This window comes from Polypterus senegalus, chromosome 3, assembly GCF_016835505.1.
Source record: "Polypterus senegalus isolate Bchr_013 chromosome 3, ASM1683550v1, whole genome shotgun sequence".
Classification (NCBI taxonomy): domain Eukaryota; kingdom Metazoa; phylum Chordata; class Cladistia; order Polypteriformes; family Polypteridae; genus Polypterus; species Polypterus senegalus.
Window position 1 is genome coordinate 253,945,633 of NC_053156.1, and position 23,123 is coordinate 253,968,755.

Below are 23,123 nucleotides of genomic sequence, written 5' to 3' on the forward strand. Positions count from 1 at the left end.
AAATGAACAATTCTTTTAAGAAAATCAAGCAAGCGATCTAGTTGTTGAAGGAGCAGGCCTTTCGGCAGTGATTTAAGTACAGTTGCAAAGGACAGCTACAAAAATTAGAAGTGATTCACTTAAAAGAGCTCAACAGGAAAACGTATGATTTCCATTATGCAAAGTGACCATGTGCTACACACAGTCATACAATAGTGGTAGCTGTTACATTTAAGAACAAAATTTTAACTAAGTATTTTTAAGGATGCCTTCATAAAAAAAGATTTTTTAAAACAGTGCAGCACCATAAATCTGTAAATGTTTTCATAGCCTACCTACTAAGTTAATCATAATCTTGAATACAGCAGTTGAGAAACTGAAATAAATAGTACCATACTTGTCCAAAATAACTGTTTAGTAATCTTGTAATTTGTTTTTTTTTCCCCAAAGTTGTGTGCTATAAAAAATTCAATTACACCACAATACCATATATATATCTATATATAGATTATAGAAACTGTATAGGGTAAATAATATATCGTTATTTGGAATACATACATTTAATGAATGTTCTGTGTCTACAACAAAGAACGCATGAAAGTCAACAGATTTGCTGTGATCTCTGACATCTAGCAATGTTTTGTTGAGAGCTGTGTTTTAAGTTACAACCCAGGGCAAAATACTGTATTACTATTGATGAGCAACTTTTTCCAACCAAGGTCCATTGTCCTTCCTTGCAATACATCTCAACAAAGCCTGACAAATTTGGAATACATTCTTGGATTCCGGCATATTTGGAGAGAAAGTACATGTGCAATGCCACTCCTTATTTAGGAAAAGATCCCAGTCGTTCCACGGGAGAAAGACTTTCCGAGACTGTGGCCATAAAGCTTATGAAGCAGTTTCTGGACAAAGACAGAACTATAACAACAGCCAACTTCTTCACATCGCTTTCGCTGGCTAATAGACTGTTGCACCGCAACACAACTCTGCTTGGCACAATAAATAAACTGGGAAGGGAATTTCCACCTGCAGCTAAAATCACTTCAATACATGAGTAATTCTCTGTGCTAGTGTTTAGATCTGACAATACTATGGTGTATGCTCCCAAAAAGAAGAAGTCTATCTGTATTCTCAGTACCAATGCACCATAACGTGGAGATTGGGCAAGATAAAAAAAAAAAAAAAAATGTTCAAATGACATAGTGTTTTCATATAATGACATTTTTATGTATGAGTGTGTGTGTGTGTGTGTGTTAAGCGCAAGAGAGACAGAGACAGATTTGTGATTACCGTAATATAAACTAAACACTATCACAAAGTTATGACAAAACAAATGTTCTTTAAAGCTGAATAAAAAAGAATTCAAGTGACAACAAGATACTAAGAAGACATGATTCACCAGCATGTGTGTGTCTGCTAATATCCATTCAGCGATAAACTTAAACCGGGTGTTACAGACTCAAATCAAATGTACGTTTTTATTATATAATAATAATAATCGATTTATTCCATTTCATATATATAAAATCAAAATAGTCTACAATACAATGTGTAACAGTGGAGTGAACTGCAAAATACTAATGCAAAATTACCTCAACTTTGAAGTGCAAACTATTACTATATAATAAATGATTTATTTTGCTCCAAAAATGCAGTTTTCTTAAAACTTTAAATTACATGAGTATTAAACCTTGGTTTAGAATCTCAAGAGGAGCAAACCTAATTTATCAAATATGGCAAATATTGCCTGTGGAAAATCTAAAGCACAAAAGTTGCATATTTCTTAAGCAATGCTGTGGAAGAAATTTAGGTTGTAAAAGAAAATGTAGTGGAGCAGAAATAAGATAATAGTATTTAAAAGGGCAAAACATATATCATTTGCCTTTACTGAAATACTATGAACAGAAAGAAATTGAGAGCACAGAGAAAAACAAAATAGAGAAGAATGTAAATTATGGAAAGCAATTTATATATTGACTATACTGTCCAATGTTTAGAATTATTTTTGTAATTTTTTAAATTCCATCAACCATTTGCTACAGTTTGATAGCCAAAATGCACCAGATGAATGTTATGTTTACTTTAATACAATACTTACACAATATTTAGAATCTGCAGTGTTAAGACAGAAAAAAAATCGGAAGTAATTACTCGGCTTTGAGACACTGGACATGGAAAAAACATTTTAATACGCTATGGCTATCTCTTTTCATGCTAGACAACCCTCAAACAATAACATTCAGAAGATTTGTGTACAATACAAATCCCAGCTGCCCAAAAACATTTTGACATTTTTTTTTTATATATATATTTGTGACCTTTTCTAATAATGAAGAAAGCAGTTACTGTAGTAATTGTAAGAGTTGGGTGTGTCTTAAAAAGAAATAAACAAAGATTTGAGATACATAGTGAACCAGTTTCAGTGGCATGGACTGGAGGAAAATTAATGTCAAGAATTTTAGAAAAAAATTTGACAAGGATAAGCCATTCTGTCCAACAAAGCTTGTCAAACCTATTCAGCTAATTTGTCCAAAATAACATCAAGATGAGTTTTGAAGGTCCCTAAAGTTTTACTCTCTATCACACCCTATAAACATTTCGCTTTTTATGCATACTGAAAATTCATGGCACATTTAATGATGATACAACATATAAAGTATCTAGGAAATAGATGCTATCCTATACTTGCTGTGTTCTGGAATATCAGTTTAGAAGCATGTTCATTTTTTCGTTTACTGGACTAAGAATGAATTCACCAATTCTCAGTTCCTTTTAATTCTCTGCAATACTAATAATGACAATAGTGTACATGTTATTCAACTTGTGTAACACTAGACTCTGTCAATGCATTCAGTAATCATTTATGCATTTTCTGAAACATTCTTTTTTCAGAAGTGGTAAACAAGGAGCTGGAGAGTATCCTGGCAGCTACAGCAAGTAAAGCAGCAAAAGGTCTTGACAGGACTCCAGCCCAGGGCATATCCATCCATCCGTTATCCAACCCACTATATCCTAACTACAGGGTCATAGGGGTCTGCTGGAGCCAATCCCAGCCAACATTGGGCGCAAGGCAGGAAACAAACCCCGAGCAGGGCGCCAGCCCACCACAGGGCGCGTGCACATACACATACACCAAGCACACACTAGGGACAATTTAGAGTCACCAATGCACCTAACCTGAATGTCTTTGGACTATGGGAGGAAACCGGAGGAAAACCATGCAGACACGGGTAGAACATGCCAACTCCACATAGGTAGAACACTCAAAGTCCAAACTGACAGTATAGCAGTAATAATAGTACACACTGGTCTTTTTTCAATTTAGCAATTGCTGTAGCTACTAGCATCTAATTTATTGCTACAGAGTTAATTTTTGTTAATGTTTTTTTTTTTTATTTTATTAATTTTATTACAATCCATACATAGCAATCAAGTTTTACAAAAAAAGAATTATGTTAAGAACAGATCGATCCCCACCCTGAGAGAGAGAGCAAGCCAAACGTGTAAAATTTAAGGCTTGTAAAATACCTAAATTAATAAATTCTCTGTGCTTTATAAACTTATTTTAAAATATTACTGATTAGATCCTGCCATGTTTTGAAAAAGTCTGTACAGATCCTCTAACTGAGTATTTGATTTTTTCCAATTTCAAATAATATAACACATCGGTTTCCCACTGACTTAAAAGAGGAGAGTTTGGGTTCTTCCAGTTTATCAGAATGAGTCTGCGTGCCAAGAGTGTAGTGAATGCAATCACAATTTGTTTGTCTTTCTCCACTTTAAGCCCTCTGGAAGAACCCCAAACACAGCTGTTAATGGGTTAGGAGGGATTGTGAGCCCAAGGCTGTCTGAGAGGTAATTAAAAATTTTTGTCCAGAATAATGTTAATTTGGTGCAGGCCCAGAACATGTGACCCAGTGAGGCTGGGGCTTGGTTGCAACGTTGCAGGTTGGATCATGCCCTGGAAACATTTTGAGAGTTTTAGTGAGACAGATGTGCTCGATATATAATTTTGAGTTGTATAATTGTATGCTTTGCATATGGAGCTTGAGTGAATTCTCTGCATTGCTACTTTCCACTCCTTTTCTGATATATTAATTGAGAGATCTTTTCCCAGTGTCCTCTTGGATCTTTGAAAGGAATTGATTTTATATATTGTAGAGATGGAGTCTAACTCCTTGAAATTGAGCAATATTTTTCCAGCGTGGATGAGGGTGCAAGATGAGGAAAATCTGGAAGGTTCTGTTTAACAAAGTTCCTGATTTGAAGATAGTGAAAGAAATGTAGCTGGAATGTTAAATTTGGAATGTAATTGTTCATAGGATGCAAAGACGTTGTCTATATAAAGATCTCTAAGCAAGTTAATTCCAAATTTTTCCAGATATTAAAACTGCATATGTTTGTGAAGGTTGAAAGAGGTGGTTCTCTTGCAGGGTGCCACAGAAAGAAGCTTCTCCGTCTTAAAATGCTTTCTACATTGGTTCCAGATTCTAAGTGAGTGGAGCACAATTGGGTTATTAGTGTATTATAAACGTGTGTTTATTGGAGCACAGAGCAAGGAATACAAAGAAGTACTGCAGGATTTTACTTCTATTGCGGTCCATGCCTGTGTATGTTCTTCTATTTGTGTCCAGGTTCTTATCGCCTGTATATTTGCCCAGTAATAAAACTGGAAGTTAGGTAGAGCCATGCCGCCTTCTGCCTTTTGTCTTTGTAGGGTCGCTCTTTTGATGCGTGGATGTTTTGAATTCCAAATAAATGAGGTTATTGTTGAATCTAATTGCTTAAAAATGATTTATTAATGTATATACTGGTATGTTTTGAAATAAAAAGGAGCTTAGGAAGAATATTCATCTTAACAGTGTTAATTCTTCCAGCTAGTGTGAGATGAAGGGTTGACCATCTATGCAAGTCTTGTTTAATTTTTTCCATGCAGACGAAATTTTGTTGATAAAGAGCTTTATGTTTACTTGTGATGTTTACCCTAGGTATTTAAACTGTTCTGCAATGATAAAAGGTAGGGTGTCTAATCTAATATTATATGCTTGAGAATTCACTGGAAAGAGTACACTTTTATTCAGATTAATTCTGAGACCAGAGAGCTTTTGAAATTCTGTGAGTGCTGCTAAGACTGCAGGCACAGAATTTTCTGGGTCCGATATATACAGTACCATGTCATCTGCATATAATGAGATTTTCTGTTCCAGTCCTTCTCTGCTAATCCCCTTTATCTGATCAGTATTTCGACAATGTATTGCCAGTGGTTCAATGGCAATGCAAACAGCAGCGGTGACAAGGGCATCCTTGTCTTGTGCCACGTTCTAGTTTAAAGTAGTCTGAGCAAATGTTATTGATGCAAACTGAAGCTTCTGGGTTAGTATACAGTAATTTAATCCATGCACAAATGTTGGGCCAAACCCAAACTTCTCCAAAATAGTAAAAGGTATTTCCATTCAATCATGTCGAATGCTTTTTCTGCATCCAATGATAATAATATTTCTGGGGTGTTTGATTTAGTTGGTGAGTATATTACATTAAACAGGCGTCGAAGATTTGAAGATAAGTGTCGGCCCCTAATAAATCCAGTTTGGTCTTGTGATATTACGAGGGAGCACTTTCTCCATCCTTCTAGCTATGATTTTAGAGAGTATTTTAACGTCGTTATTCAGAAGTGAAATTGGTCTGTATGATGCACATTGTAATAAGTCCTTATTTTGTTTTGGAAAGACAGTGATTAGTGCTTGGCGAAAGGTTTGTGGAAGAGATTGGTTATCTCTGGCTTCTGTAAATGTTGCTAATAGGAGGGAGCTAGCTGAGCGGAGAATTTCTTGTAAAACTCTGCAGGGTAGCCGTCAGGGCCTGCTGCTTTTCCACCTTGGAGTGACTTTATAGCATCTAGTAATTCTGATAATGACAGAGGTTTATCAAGTTCCTCCACACTAAAAGCGTCAATTTGTGGTATCTGTAATGTATCCAGAAATGCATTAGATTGTATATTGTCTTCTTTAAACTCAGTAGTATATAGGGATTTATAGTAGTCTCTGAAAGTGTGCATTATATTTTTGTGTCGATGATTTTATCTCCGTCGTGTTAGTGATTACGAGATTGCGTTGCATATCTTGCTTGTGAATTTGTTGCTAAAAGCTTATTAGCTTTCTCTCCATGTTCATAATAATGATGTCTGGATTTGTAAATTAGTTGTTCAGTTTCTTTAGTTGTCAAGAGGTTTAATTCTGAATGTAGAGCCTGCCTCCTCTTATGTAGAGTCTCGCTTGGTAGTCTGGCATGTTCTTCATCTATTTTAGTAATTTCGCTTTTTATCTCTGCTACTTTCTTGCTTCGGATTTATTTCTGTGGGAAAGATATGAGATAATCTGTCCTCTTAAGAAGGCCTTAAGAGTTTCCCAGAGTATTCCTGCAGAGATCTCAGGGGATGTATTTGTCTCTAGAAAGAATTTGATTTGTTTGGATATAAATTCAGTACAATTCTCGTCAGCTAATAGAAGCGGTTGAGGCCATCTGCCGGGTGAGTGTATGGGGCTTAGTAATTTCAGCTCCAAGATCATAGGAGCATGGTCTGAAATAACAATAGCATCGTATTTACAAGATTTAATCTTAGGCAAGAAGTTATTATCTATAAAGAAGTAATCAATCCTTGAGTAGCAATGATGTACTGGTGAGTAGAAAGAATATGTTCTTGAATTTGGGTTTAAAAACCTCCAGGGATCTGATAAGTTGTGATCAGTTATAAACTTTGTAATTATCTTTGCGGTGTTAGTTGCCGTTCCCCCTGTGGAGGAAGTCTTATCTAAAAGTGGATTTAAACACAATTAAAGTCCCCAGCCATTATAACTTTATGAGTGTTCAGATTGGGAATGGATGCAAATAAATTTTGTATAAATTCCTTATCATCAACATTAGGTGCATAAACATTTATCAAAATCATTTTACAGTTAGATAAGTCTCCCATGACCATTACATATCTCCCTTCCCTGATGCTACAAATGGTACTGTTCTATGTATGAGAATTCCCACCCCTCTAGTTTTCTTTGTAAAACTAGAATGGAACATTTGGCCAGTCCAGTCTTTTGCAGCGGAACTGATCCTTGCTTAGTAAGTGGGTTTCCTGTAAAAATACTATTTTAGCATTTAGACCTGTTAGGTGAGAAAGTACTTTCTTTCTCTTTAATTCGTGATTCAGGCCTTTAACATTCCAGCTTACGAAGTTAACTGTCCCATCATGGAGACACTGATTCTGAGTTTTTGATGTCATTTTATAGTCTTAACTGGAAGTGAAATAGTTTAGGTCTTAATTTCCTATTTCCCCAAGAGTTGTTGCCATGCAGCTTATTATTACGTTGATAGTTATAATTATAAAGATTGAGATGATAGATTAGGTATAGATCAAGCCTGCTCTCTTTCTCTTCCCCTTAACCCCCCACCCTCCTTTTTGCCTCCCCAAGTGAGGCTAAAACCCACTTCAGCAGTCCCAGTCCTCTGACATACCCAGAGACAGAGCACGTCCAAAGCACAACAAGCCCCATGCAGTGGGCTTTAGGTTAAAAGATAGAGATATCTGTTACCAATATAGTCTTTAAAAAAAAGAAAAAAAAAAAAATTTTGCACTTAAATATATATATAGTCTTCAGCAATTTTAGTGCATTAAGATGATACCCCAGATAATAAACCCAGGTGATGGTGTTAAAGATGTGTCCAAAATAAGCATAACAAGTCTTAATGCAGTCTTAATGCAGTAATAGCAATAACAGTAAACCAAGGGTATGATATTGAACAGTCTCATTTAGGGTACACATGAAATAATTAGAAAAAAAGAAAAAAAGGAGGAAAAGTAATTAAGCACAATAAAACATAAACATATAGCGCCTAGTAATACTAAGTAATAATAAAATATATGAGAATATATGCTGATAAAAACCCGTATTTTAAAACAAATAGATCAGACAGTAGATTATTAATCCTAGCTTTATCATTTACCGCCATGACTCACTATTATGTATCAGAATAGTCCGGGATCAGCTTTCTTAATTCATTTTCTGCTTCCTTCCTTGCTAGTGAAGACATAGAAATGACCTGCCATTCCACTTTCAGTTTTGCGGATACAGGAGGCTGTATTTGACACTGGCTTGCCGTAGCCGCTGTTTAATATTATAGAAGGCTGCGCGTTTAATAGCTGTTGCTGGAGAGAAGAGATATGAATGTGGTTATTTTCATACATAATATCTTACTTGTTTCTGAGGAGTGCCATCACCTCTAGCTTAAATGATATTCGTTCAAAACGAACTATAAAAGATCTTGGTTGGGGTCTGGCGGTGTTTGATCTGCGTACGCGGCAAGCCGCTGCTATCTCAGATTCTGCTTTAAAGTCGCCCCGATTATTTTAGAAAAAGTTCAGCTCGAATTTCACAGGGTTTGAACTTTCTCGATTCTCCGGCAGGCCTTCAATTCTGACATTATACCTTCTACTCCCATCTTCTAAAGCAGCCAGTCTGTCTCCAAGTTTTTCTCCGAGTTTTTTACATTCGGAACTGACATTTACTGCTCTTTCCTCGGCACTGGCAGCTAAATGTTCGGCCATTTCGATCCGATTCGTGAATGTCTCCTTAAGATGCTCCAATTGATCAGCAAGCATGCTCAGTTTAACCGAGTTTTCCTAAATGCTCTCTTCAAGTTTACCCAGCACCTGTCGAAGTTCAAGTTGCATCTCTTGACGTAGCCATTCATTGGCCTGTTTCATCTCCTGTTTCAATTCCTGTTTCAGTCTCTCAAGTGCCTTTGCCGTTGCTTTCTCATTAGCCTTCTCGCTTTTCTTTATATCTTGCGTGAGCTCAGCGAGCAACACTTTCAATTCAGATAGCTCAATTGTGCCTTCTTGTACCGTAGATGAAGCAGCAGACTTTGCTGAAGCCGGTGCCCCCGCTGCTCCAGGCCCGCGTAATTGCGTAACTGAAGCCGCGGACTTCCCGGCCCTTTCCAGTTTCAGGTAATCTTCTCCAATCGGCGAGCTATCCACATCTGCACTCACGATCGCACCTTCGCTCCCCTTCTCGCTCTCAGCCGGCGACGATGTAGCGGACCGTGGTCCCGAGGAGTCTGTGCTTTCGCCCATCTGATCCAGGTCTGTCCCTGATAGGCCATATCTTCAACTGGGGCTTGCTGATCACAGCTTGGATGTTGCTTTAGTTTTCGATTCTTTCGAACCCCCCCTTCTTGCTGGCCATGTTTATATGTGCTTACATATACTGTAGCAGTCCCTCTCGAGTTGAATAAATACAGGATATCTCAGAATAATAAGCAAATAATATGAAAAATAGCACCACTGCTAGCGGAGCTCCACTTCAGACGTCCATCTCTCGCATTGGACGAGACCAACCCTCAAAACCCCCCAATTTTTATTAATAAAGATAATATTTCATATTTCTTTCTTTTGCTTTTCTCAAAATAAATTTTTACATTTTCAGAGAGGAACATAAGTGAATACCTTAAATACAACAGCTGAAAACTACTTTTTAGTAATGACTATCTGTGCAACTATTCTAGGCCAGAGAATTCCGTTCCAAATCCGTATATCTGTAAATTGTATATTTTTTCTATACTCCCTAATCCATCCCCTCTACAACAGGGTCCTTTTTTTGGTCTCATTAAATTTGGAGCAATGTAATATGCACACTACATTTAGTTACTTATTTATATTCAGTTAAAAAAATAAATAAATAAAAAAATAACAATAATCAACTAAAGTTTGATAGCTTTTTGTGCAGTTCAATCAGAAAATTAACAACATCTACAATTTTTATGAGAACAGCTGATAACAAATACTCACATGTACAAAACAATTTGGGAATGTTCATGAAGACATTTTAATTTTTTTACAGCTATTCAATTATCAGACTTTCTCCACACTCCCATATTTGAAATTGCATGGTCCGTCTATCTAGATCACTCCATAATCTTTAGCAAAACAGGATAAAATTCAGTTGATTCAATGGTAGTTTGCTGCCACCACCTACTGGCAGAAGAATGATTTTTAGTTAGTAAGTCTGGGGCATTACTGCTACACTACATTGCTGGACTGCCACAGGTGCCATAGGCCTTTTTAAGGAGCAACACAGTGTGTAAAATAAGAGAAGCTATGGAATACAGCTACACTTTAAACAAAATGCATCCATAATTAATTTGTTTCATTCTTTGTGTAGAAAACATGCCTGAACTGGGAATGAAGACAGTTTAAATTACAAGGCGTTAACAGACGATCTTATGAACAAGCTCAAGATTACAGCAATTACAGATTTCAAAAATGTGACTCCATAAATGTGACAAAACTACTGGTACTACTGTAATTACTATAGTACAAGATGCAAGCAAGAACTTAATTGCACTCTATAAAAATGACAAAATGTGATAAAATTACTACTACTGCTAAATGGACAACCTTCTGGTTTAAAGCCTAAAGTTAAACACTCTATCGCACTTTAGTTGCATAATATGAAATTTAAGATTTTGTGCAAGACTGTGATCCATTAAATTTGGTAGAGTGGTTCTGTACTTATCAACTTTGGCTTTTTGAGGAGGTTGTGATGAATGCTTGTTTTTCTGATACTCAAAGCATCTGCATATTTTCTCAGGTACAGGCTAAATTTTACTTACAGCTTATGCAAAGCTAAAGAATACAGTACATGTCTGTCAGAAGCAGCAACACATTCAGCACAACGTGATTTAAAGAATGGCAGCACGTCAAGCATTCTGAAATTATATAAAATTTTTCTTAAACATTTTTAGAAACATAACCTAGATGAGCTTAATGCTGAAAAAGATAAAATACCAATAACATGACTTGATACTTAATTTAAACTATTTTGTAGAATGTAGGAAGCAATTAATTGTTCTCATCAATAATTAAATGTGTGGTCTGGAGTATTGTTCTTAAGCCATCCCTAAATGCAAAAAAGGTCCAAGTAAGACAGGAAGTGTAAAAATAATAGAGAAGGACAACTGAACAGTGAGAATGCATACTGCACAACAAAAGATAAAATTATAAAAGATTTAATGGTCCATTGGACCTCACTATACAGCAGGTACCCCTGACTGTAACATAAGCATAGTTTGTCCATGTAAAACTCTTACTTGAACACTCCACTGTTCACCTTCACCCACTACAAACACCTGTCCAGACTCTGCTCTTCCCTTTACCCAAATATTACACTCTCTATTCCCTGCTCCAAGCTCATTGGCCATATAGCCAAAAGGGGCTTTTAAACCCCAGCATTAAACTATTGCCAGGTGTTCCTTAAAATTACTTCATATAGAAGTCCTAAAACACCTAGAGCTTCCTCTAGATGTACCAGGTGCTCCAACACTCTTGAATATTACCATTATCTAAAGGGCTAGTTGGCCCAAGAGGACCTCTCCATTATAATCCCCTTCATGGCTCATTAATTAAGTCTTCCTTCTGCCCTCTACTGGGCTGGGCCTTAAAAATGATAATTATAACAATTATATTTAATTATTAAATTCTATATAATCACATGCAAAATAGCTGCAAGAAAATCACCTATACCTAAATGCACTTTTCTGAAACACAACTTTAAGAAGAAAATCTATTCTACAAGTATCAGTTGTGATTTTAAATGTTGCTCTTTAATATGTATGAGTATTGCTAAGTTTTACTATTAGAGTTGTTAGACACTAATTGATAAGCAATCCACTAAAAAATTAATCTCTTTTAAGTGTTTTATAGAATTTCAGCATAAATATACTTTTAAATAACAAAATTGTTCATCTTAATCCATTATGTAAAACAGGTCTTTCACTGATTAAACATATAATGGACTGTGTGCGTGTCAATTACACCAAGTCTACATGATCTAATACTACTAAGTACAATTTTCTTTGCAAAAGAAGTAATTATCGACTTTGCTTTGCCTTAAGGGAAGTAGTATGCATCCAAATTGATCCAATATGAGAGAACAGTGGATGAAAAGAAAAATCAATGGTGAAAGACAAAAATAGGCTGTTTACACTTTTACATCAAATTTGGAGTGGCTTATGCCTGACTGACAGCTCATTTTATTTACTAAAATTATTATTATTCCAATAAGTCTTCTCTTTAAACTGAACAATTCATGTTCAGTTGATATTATCTGACAATACATTATCCAAGTACAAAGCATAATGTCACTATAAGAAGTTTTCACAGTTAGGCACATCCTTATCTGAACCTGCTTTTTTAAGCCAAAGAAAGGCAGCATAGTTTTAATTTCTCTTGTACTAATTTGCTAATTTTGAAGTTCTTTCTTTATTTATTCTCCCTTGGGTTTACTTGCTAAAAAAAATTTAAATTTTCAATACTTGGGTCTCTCTCTCTCCATTATTCTAGCTGAAAACTGGAGGGACATAAATATTCAAGTTTCTGCTACAACTAACACCAAGTTCTCCTGAATTAAAAGCTATATTATTTTTATACATGTTCTTTCATTCTCATTATTTTCTCCGTCAATACTGTAAAATCAAACATCTGCTTGATTTTTTTTGTTATTGTTTACAAAATGTGCATTTTCATTCTGTTTGCTAACAGCATTTCAACTACAGGGGTATACATGAAAGACTGTGAATTATGGTTAATTATGAATTCTTTTCCCATGAGAACACAACTGTTAAAAATGTAGGTGATGTTTTTCACAACAACAATTGGTTTGTTTACTTTACTTACAGAAATATCAATTCTCTCTTTGCTCTTTAGAGCCTTGATCAGTTAAATATTAAATAGTTGCAAAGAAAAAAATGGTGAAATATCTCGTAATTCATTTATTGATGACATAAAGTGTAGTGACTAAGAATCAAATCCTAAAAAAGTAGTTTATAGCAGATGTACAAGTCTACTTCCAACTTCTAGTGTAACTCTAAACTTTGAACAAGTCGTTTTGGCTGTTTTTGCACCAGTTATAAATTCAACTGGTCATTATAAAGTGGCACTCTAAACTGACCTGCCTGGTTGATTATAATAAAGAAAATTAACAGTAAAACCTAGGCGAGACATTTTGTTTTGTTCAATGGAAAGTCAAGGTAAATGCCACAACATTGGATGTGTTCATAGCTAACTTTGTACACCTTTCTATAAAAACTGGGTCTAGCATTTGTTTCTTTTCTTAATTCAATTGACTGAACTGAACACCTGGGTTGAGATTATTAAGTGAAACATTAAACACTGGGATTCTCAATCAACAAAGAAAATACCGTGGATTACATAGTAATGATGTATATAAAAATATACATTAATGAAAATAGTTTATTGTTTTGCACTGGCAAGTAAGCTTCCTATAATGATATCACTGACCAAACTGCAAGAAAAACTGTTTAAAAAAACTGAAGACAACAGTACAACAAAATAACTGAAGGGGACAACTACAACAATACTCCAAAATTAACAGAGAAAAAAATAAATTCAAGGAAAAACAACTTGGGAAGAACAGAATATTGAAGATAATTTGAAATGCTAGGTGCATAGCACAGAATAAATTATAAGCTCTCTCGATACATAATTAAAAAGTAGCTACCTCAAGGCTTATATTACTCCTGAAGTTATTAGCATATGAAAGTTTAAAAAAAAGAATTTAAAAAGTAGCTACCTCAAGGCTTATATTACTCCTGAAGTTATTAGCATATGAAAGTTTAAAAAAAAGAATTTATATAAGTCCTGCAAACATGAAGCAACAAAAAATTGGTAACTCAAGATTTCATGTCATAACACAGCCAGTATACCAGTGACAATGATTTTCCAGAAGCAATGACAAGTTTAGTTAATATTATATGCTGGCTCCTTAAAATTGTTTCTATAATATAATGAGACTTGGGCTTCAGCACAACAGAGAATTCATTTTTCTTTAATCTAAGGTTAAATTAGCTGTAAGTGAATTGAACTTTCAAGGTCAGAGGCTAGTTAAAAGTCAGTGTTACACAGAAAAGTGAAAGGACACAAAAATTAATGCCAAATAGAGGCCGTTCTTTAAATGGGCTTAAGACTTTCATCAAGATCAAGTGCTAATGCTGAATCTATTTCCCTAAAAGCTGAACAGCTTTACAGACTATTGCTGAATTAAGCATGCAATTTTCTCTTTCTTCTTTGAATGCATTAATATTGACCTAGCGTGCTTGCAGTTGGTAGCTAAATAAATTCCAGTAATCTAAAAAAAAAGAATATCTTGGAATAAACTTCTTTTTATTTTCATTCTTTTGAAAAAGAAACGTCAGCATCTTGACCCCTGTTTTTTATGCACCAGTTAACTAGAAAATTACAGAATCTGAAACTCGAAGATAAAATGTCTCCAGGGGATTAGAACAGAGCATGCCTTACCCTCCAGTAGTGGCAGGCTATTGCTCAAACAAGAATTAAAAGAACTTGAAACCTTTTGAAAAATTAGGACCTGTGCATTTTTAATTCTGTTGGATAATTATTAAAGAATTGGATATTGGTATGTATCTATTGGTTCGATAGGTGACTGCCTCAGTATAACGGCATTTTAATTTTGCAGAAGCTGGCCTGTTTCCCAGTGCTACATTGATTTGTAGGACTCTTACTTACAGCACCTTGAGTGTAATTAAATATTAAGGCTCTTTTGATATATGCAAAGCCAAACTAAGAGGATTACTACAAACTCTGAGTGTGGCTTTCACACAAATCTTAGTAATGGGACTACATACTATCGTTAAAGTTATCTTAACTTAGAAGAGAGGTAAGACCTCTTGTGGGCATCTCGTGTGAACTACATGAAGATAACACTAAAAAAATCCCATAAAACAAATGACTCAGCTTGCTACTGCAACAAATCTTTTAACTAGCATTAAAGGAAAATGGCAAAATAGATATTCATTAAATTAAAATGGCTTAATAAGAACAAAATAAACAGCAAAGTAAATATAAAATTGTCCTTTAAGCAACAATTAAAACTAGATCTACAGTATGTAAAGGCCATCAGACAAATCATTACTATTCTGTACTTCATGAGAAACAAATAAGCAGACCTACTATTCTTCAAAAGTTATCAGGAGACATTGCTAATTAGGCCATATATTATATTTAACTTTAATTAATGCAGTACACATTTCTTTATCATCTAGATAAAAAATACAGGACTGAGTTACTTGCATCAACCTAATAAGAAAACTCCTTACTTTAATTATTATGCTTGTAATCTTTTTAAATATTCTGAGGAACACAGGCAACTTTATTGAATCTATAAAAATGTGTATTGCAAGGCATAAAAAAATATACTTACATGCAAATACTATTTAAGAAAACATACATATATATTGTATAACACTCCAAATCAGTCCTGTAAATATTTTTACATGTCTTCTAAACAACATCTATGCATTTTTAGACATCTTGATAAGGTATTCACATTATGCAGAAAATGTAGCTTTCAATGTAGAAAAACAAATGAGAATATGTTCTTTCCAAAACAAAATATTACATTATCGCCCAAAATAATTTTGTTTGCACATATGTTACAAGTGCAACTTTGAAATATGTTTTAGAAAACTGTTTTAAGTTAACTGAATAAAATATTACTAATCCATACTTAGAAACAACATGATAAACAGATACTGCATACAGTCTATACATATAAAAATTATGGTTATTTATGACTGAAGCACCTAAGAACACAAGAAGATGTAAAAATTGAATCTCAGGGGCCACAGTCTCATTAAGTATTCAATAACATTTACTGTAGATGTGCATTTCATTTCTAGCTGTTACTCACCTACTTGCTAGTTTTCCAATTCATGCATTTTACACAATCAAATTCAATTATAGTGTATAACTTATTAAGGATGTGCATTTCTGTCATGTCACGGAAGCACATGCAGTCTTACTTGCTTGTCCTCTGCTTTTTTTCAGCATTTTTATTTCTGTATTTATGCAGTCCTCTCTACATTGTATTTTTGAAATTTCAGATTTGCAGCAAATGTAAGGCTAAGAATTACTCAATTCTATGTTGCCTATTGCAGAGGAAAATCAAATTTATATGACACTTTTGTAATACCATGAAAATTGTTATTTATTTAAATATTTTAAACCAGAAAAATTAAATTCCTGTTTACATTTGCTCTCTCAGTAATATTTCTGTAATTACATTTTAGTGGAGAAATTTCTGATATAATTGCAAGTTACTTTCACATTTGTGCAGTGTGCCACAATATGCTGTAAAACAATGATGAACATGAAACGCCTCAGTCTATTTACTTTATTGTGTTTTGCGTTCTAACCACATTATCAGGTTTGTAAGCCAACAAATCCAAAGCCGCCAACCAAATCTACTGACGCCTTGTCAGTGGGACTTTTGTGATGACCTTCTCTCAAAGGAGCTTTCTCTGTTCTAAGCAAACTGAGGTTCAGAGTGCTGGTACAACTGAGTGGATTTTAGTGATGACTTCAAGTGGATACTCTATCTTTTGTGATTTTTACATTTACCAGCTACATAACATGCAGCTGCATCTGAGAGCTGAGACATTTGGTTCCCTCATCAAACAAGATCAAATCCTCTCTGAAAAACATTCTGCAAGTCTGAATTCCGATTAATTAAATCAAAAGCTTGGGTTTGGTGATCTAAAAGTATATAACGATTGTTGATAACATATAGGTATGTGTACACCAGTGACAACAACGCTGCAAGCATATTTTGCTACTCAGCATTATTGTTCACAGCAATATTTTTTGCAGCGACAGTATGGCACTGCTGATGCACTGTATCATATTGCTCTTCGGCCTTTGTCGGAGAATTAGTTACAGATACCAACAGGTATGCACAAAGGGGATACACGGCATCACCCTGTAGCCGTCCATCAGCAAACCTTTTGTTTGTTTTGGCACACTACTGAATTGGCTTAGATACAGATATCAAGGGTACTCCCAGGCTACTTTGCAATAATATCCATTAAAAAGTACTTACTGATTGCAAAAAAACTTGTCAATGCAGAAAACCTTTATGGCAGGTATGAGGACACTCCAAGAGGCTGCATGTATGAAGGGGTAATGGTTAAAGACCACTGGCTTCATTTAAATAATGTGGAAGAGTTAATTAAGTTCATGAGATGGTGTCGGGAAATACAGAATTCAATAGTTCTTCTGGGTGGGCCTTCTTTATTGCTGGTAGTGAAGTGTCAAAACACTTCATCCACCACCAATGTGCAGCATCCTCCTGGATGATGAGAGGGCAGCCATTTTGCACCAGTAAGCGTACCACATATTAGCTACTAGCCAAATACCCGCGCTTCGCAGCGGAGAAGTAGTGTGTTAAAAAAGTAATGAAAAAGAAAAGGAAACATTTTAAAAATAACGTAACATGATTGACAATGTAATTGTTTTGTCATTGTCATGAGGGTTGCTGGCATATATACCTATATCTATATATATATACCTGTATATCTATATATATACCTGTATATCTGTATATACCATTTATTTATATATTTATATATATATATATATATATATATATATATATATATATATATATATATATACACAGACACACATTTACATACACATATCTATCTATCTATACAGTAATCCCTCCTTGATCGCGGGGGTTGTGTTCCAGACCCCCCCGCGATAAGTGAAAATCCGCGAAGTAGAAACCATATGTTTGTATGGTTATTTCTATATATTTTAAGCCCTTATAAACTCTCCCACATTGTTAACATTATTAGAGCCCTCTAGACATGAAATAACACCCTTTAGCCAAAGTTTAAACTGTGCTCCATGACAAGACAGAGATGACAGTTCTTTCTCACAATTAAAAGAATGCAAACATATCTTCTCTTCAAACGAGCGCTGTCAGGAGCAGAGAATGTCAGAGAGATAGAGAGAGCGTGACAGAAAACAAACAATCAAAAAATCAATACGTGCTGTTGGGCTTTTAAGTATGAGCGCCGCGATAAAGCAGCCGCAAAGAAGGGAGCAATGTGAAGGTAGTCTTTCAGCATTTTAGAGTAGCCTCCGTATCTTCTAAACAAACAGCCCCTCTGCTCACACCCCCTCCATCAGGCGCAGAGAATGTCAGAGAAAGACCGAGAAAAGCAAACAATCCGCCGAAGCACATCGTATATCATTGAGGAGTTTTAGTTAATATGTAATACATGCTCTGATTGGGTAGCTTCTAAGCCATCCGCCAATAGCGTCCCTTGTAAGAAATCAACTGGGCAAACAAACTGAGGAAGCATGTACTGTACTTTAAATTAAAAGACCCATTGTCCTCAGAAATCCATGAATCAGCGAAAAATCCGTGATTTATATTTAGATATGCTTACATTTAAAATCCGCGATGGAGTGAAGCCGCGAAAGTCAAAGCGCAATATAGCGAGGGATCACTGTATATACTGTATATATCTATATCTACTTTTTATCTATCTATATGTATATATCCATCTATCTATATATGTATATCTATATATACATATATCTATATCTATATATATATATATATATATATATATATATATATATATATATATATATATATCTCCTTTGGGGTGCGAGCAGCTGTTGCTGGGGTGCCAGAATCCATTGAGGAAGAAAAATTAAAAACATTATTTGTACAAAATCCTAATTTATCTATCCACTCCTAAATAATTAAATGGGCAGGCTATTTCGTATCAGTGCAATACGCTGCTTGTTAAAACGGATGACTCCTAATCTTACGTGCACTTAGTGCTGCATGGGTATTATGAACTATTGTATTTGTAATTTTTATTTGGTCGACAGAAATATGTTTAGTAGGAAAGTTAAATTTAATCATCATTGCATAAATTTTTCTTCACCATAGAAATTTAAAGAATAAATCCAACTGCCTGATGGGCTCATCAGGCAGTACACACTCACTGCACCCACTTCGAATCAACCTCAGACGCCAGCGCTTAAAGGCAAAGCCTCTCATGTTGCGCTAGGATGTGTGGTTCGTTTATTTGACAGTATGTAGATCGGGGTGTGTGTATATATAACTTTTGAGAATGCAACGTATAGTTTTGTCCAGGAGGAAAGCAATGTTGCCTCAAATCAATGGCAACCTTTTGTAGGGTGTGTCCCTGAGACTTACTAATTGTCACCGCGAAGCAGAGCCTTACTGGAAATTTGAGGCATTTCAATTGAAATGGGAGATCAGGGGGTATAACGGTGATGCCAGGAATACATTCAGAGTGTGGCGCTCTGCTGTTTTTGTGTAGTTGCCTTCACACAGCCTCTCCGCTGCTTTATAAACGAACGCCATATAAAGCCATCACCTTGTCAATTGTGTAATGCGTTTTTTGAACAGGTTTGATGCATGGAAGTGATCACTGCACTGCGCTCAGTAAGTTCACGTGAGCTGCTCTCTTTGTGATGTTGCGCATGTCCACGGCTTAATTTAATGTTAAGTAAGATCCGGCACTTAAAAGTTTCTGGCTGCACTCCGGTTGTAATATGACGAAGCTGCGCGAGGTCACTTTTGAGAATGCATGTATAGTTGTCCAGGAGAAAAGCAATCTTGCCTGAGATCAATGGCATCGTTTTGTAGGGTCTGTCCCTGAGACTTATTACTTGTCATCGCGCAGCAGAGCCTTAATGGAAATTGGAGGCATCTGAATTGAAATGGGAGATCAGAGGGTATAAAGGGGACGCAAGGAATACATTGAGTGTGGAGAAACTCTAGAGACAGGGTGTGTATTAACTTGTGGATTTTTCTGTGAGTATTTGGTGGCAGTGTGACGGTTGCTTCGAAGACGGCGTAGCCGTGGAGCTCAGCTCAGAGCTTAAATGAGGTGAATGGGAGGGGAGTTGATGACGGACTCCCCACCCGCCTTTAACTGTCAATCCCCCACAAAAAACAGTCTCTCGGAATTTGCATAAGCACAGCCCTTCATCTGCAATTTTAACTTAGTTACAAAGTGATCAAAACTCTCGTTTATATCCCGCCCCTCTCATTAAACTTGTGTCCCGCATTACCTGTGGGCATGTGAAACGCCAGCGGTAGCCTGTCTATGAACTTAATTTAAACTTTAAGTTTACACCATGCTTTGTTTCCGAAGTAGCAGCACTCATGAATATGGTTGTAAATGTCAGTCGCTTGCTTCTTATTGTTTCGCTGCCTTCTCAATTATATAATGCATGTTTTCTTCAGCGCTTTTTGGAGCTCTTCCTGGTTTTCTACGTACTGCATTGATAGTCAGTACACGTGATTACGTGGGAGGCGTGAACATGTCACACGAAACTCCGCCCCCCCACGGCCATCCAGCTCAACTCCATTACATTATATGGAGAAAAACAGCTTCTAGTTATGAACATTATGCGTAGAATTTCGAAATGAAACCTGCCCAACTTTTGTAAGTAAGCTGTAAGGAATGAGCCTGCCAAATTTCAGCCTTCTACCCACACGGGAACGAGAATTAGTGATGAGTCGGTGAGTGAGTCAGTCAGTCAGTGAAGGCTTTGCCTTTTATTAGTATAGATTGGTTGGCAAAGGGGTAACAGACAGTTAGCAAATTAGAGGCAGGGGATGATTAGGGAGGCTAGTATGATTAAGACAATGGGATAAGCCCTACTGTTTACGAAGGATGTCCAGGGATCTTTTATAACCAGAGAGAGTCAAGACCTCGTTTTGTATTTCATCTGAAGGACAGCACCATTTCTACAGTACATTGTCCCTGTCAGTGCACTGGGGTATTGGGATACACATTTAGACCACAGGGTATGCACCCCCTTTTGGCCTCACCAACACCTTTTCCAGCAGCAACCCAAGCTTTTCCTTGTTTATTTCCCATCCAAGTAGTGGCTGGGCCCTACAAACTTAGCTTCAGGTAATTACCTGTTCCGAAATGCATGCGGTATGGTGGCTGGAATCACCTGGTAAAAGATATGACTCTTAGTATGTATATTCCAATATTTTAAAAAAGTAAAATATTTTCCTTGGAGCATTGTTATTTTTTTACAGTTAAAATCATGGGCACCTATATTTTGCAGCCTGAGACGTGGACTTTTGCCAGGAACGTAACATGCATATGTGAAAAAAAATATGCAAAATAGAAGGGCGGGGTGCAATACCAAGTTACTAAACTTTGACCAAACAAATATGGACCAAAACATCTGATGAATGTTTCTAGCACCTTGTGAATCTATGCCATGAAGAATTATGGCAATTCTGAAGGTAAAAGGAGGTCCAACCCAGTACTAGCAAGGTGTACCTAATAAAGAGGCCGATGAGTGTATGTGCTTAGTATTGGATGAAACTAGCGGTATCTGTAAAATCTGAACTAGCTGTAGCACATCACATATCACAGTCTTCAAAGACACACTTAGAAATTTTACCTGTGTTATGCTAGAATCTCTAGGAGGGGCTGATAGAAATTAAATATTAATTTAATTTAACGCAAAAATATGTGTGTGTCTGCTAAGGTTTATTTTGCCAAGAATTGACATCATGCTAGCAACTTACCTGCTACAGTAAAGCTTTTGGAAAGTACTATAAGTTTTGTATTGCTATATTTTTTTGGCAACTCTTTTGCGGAGATGTTTTCATCTGCCAATTGAAAAACAAACATAGACAATACCCACCTTGCACATAAAGAATTCCTCTCCATCTTATCCTTATTCCATCTTGACTTAGAAGAAACCAGACTTTACAAAGTCTTATATTTATATTATAAACATAAACATATATGGAAAATATTCCCAAAACCAAACTTACATTTTATTTATCAAATGTACACATTTTAAAATGCACAGCAATGGTCAGTTTACCAGTGTTCTTTATATATAAGAAACTAAAAAACAGTAGGTGTGAAATAGGTTACTGACAACTTTTTGTCAAAGTATACTGGTCATTGATATGGCTGTTTATTGAATGTATTGTCTTCATTAGGAATAGAAATATAAAGGACACCCATGCATTAGTAATTTCTTGCAGAACATAAACAAACTGGCATACATCACAACATTTTACGGCTGCACGTTTGCTGTAAAATATCAAAACTGCAACTAAGTCCTAGACTTCTAATACCTCTAGTTTAACCTGTGAGTCGGCCCTGACTCTCAAGTATTGCTGCAACCTAATCAGCTATTTTTTTCTACAAGGGTCAGGATCTCCTGAATGACCAAGAATAAAATATGTACAATTCTTTGCCATCCTGGGATACAAATACAACTTCATTCTGTGCCCCTCTGTGCCTATCCATCATATATCTACTATTTCCCTAACCCATAAAGGTCAGTTCTTAAGCTGACACACTGGTCTGAACATTATGATTCCAGCCCTGAACTTGTCTACATTCAATATATGCATATATTTTAATATATTACCTGCTTATCAGACCAGCAAGATTTCAGGACAGTCTCAGTTCTGAAGAAGATCAACAATTTGCAATCCTCATTGCTGAGTTGAAATGCCTGTTCCAATATCTGCAGGACTGCAATACGAGGTCTCACTGGAAATCCTGTGTTTCCACAGAAGGGTCGTAACCAATCTAACATATCATCTGATGAAACTAAATTGCCTCTAAAAAAAAAAGGTGTAACATTAGTTATCTGCTGGTGAAAAGAAGCAAAAACGTTAATATAGATATGCAATACAACAGCAAAAATTGGCAGTTTTTTAAAATATGATAAGAAGTATTCATATCCACTGGTAATAAGAACTAAATATAAAAGACTAAGTACAATTGTTGTACTTTCAAAAAATGTCATTATTTTAAGAGGGACTAATGACAGAAGTCTCATTAAGTTCACATTTCTCTAATGAAGCAGCCCACTACAATGAAGAAATGAGTCCATATATACCATATACAGTGGAACCTCGGTTCACGACCATAACTCATTTCAAAACTCTGGTCGTAAACCGACTTGGTCGTGAACCGAAGCAATTTCCCCCATAGGAATGTATGTAAATACAATTTATCCGTTCCAGACCATACGAACTGTATGTAAATATATATATATTTTTAAGTTTTTAAGCACAAATATAGTTAATTAAACCATAGAATGCACAGTGCAATAGTAAACTAAATGTAAAAACATTGAATAACACTGAGAAAACCTTGAACAACAGAGAAAACTAACATTGCAATAGTTCGCACTATAGCGCTACCAACCGCTGGGT

General features: G+C 35.8%; 1 protein-coding gene across 1 annotated transcript in view; it reads right to left on the reverse strand.

Moving 5' to 3' along the window:
* The window catches only part of nbas (NBAS subunit of NRZ tethering complex), a 418,366-nt gene that overhangs the window by 92,126 nt on the left and 303,117 nt on the right, over window positions 1–23,123 (reverse strand). Inside the window, exon 48 of the mRNA XM_039748931.1 lies at window positions 22,328–22,523. Within this exon, the coding sequence (XP_039604865.1) occupies window positions 22,328–22,523 (196 nt within the window). The remainder of the gene's footprint in view (window positions 1–22,327; window positions 22,524–23,123) is intronic.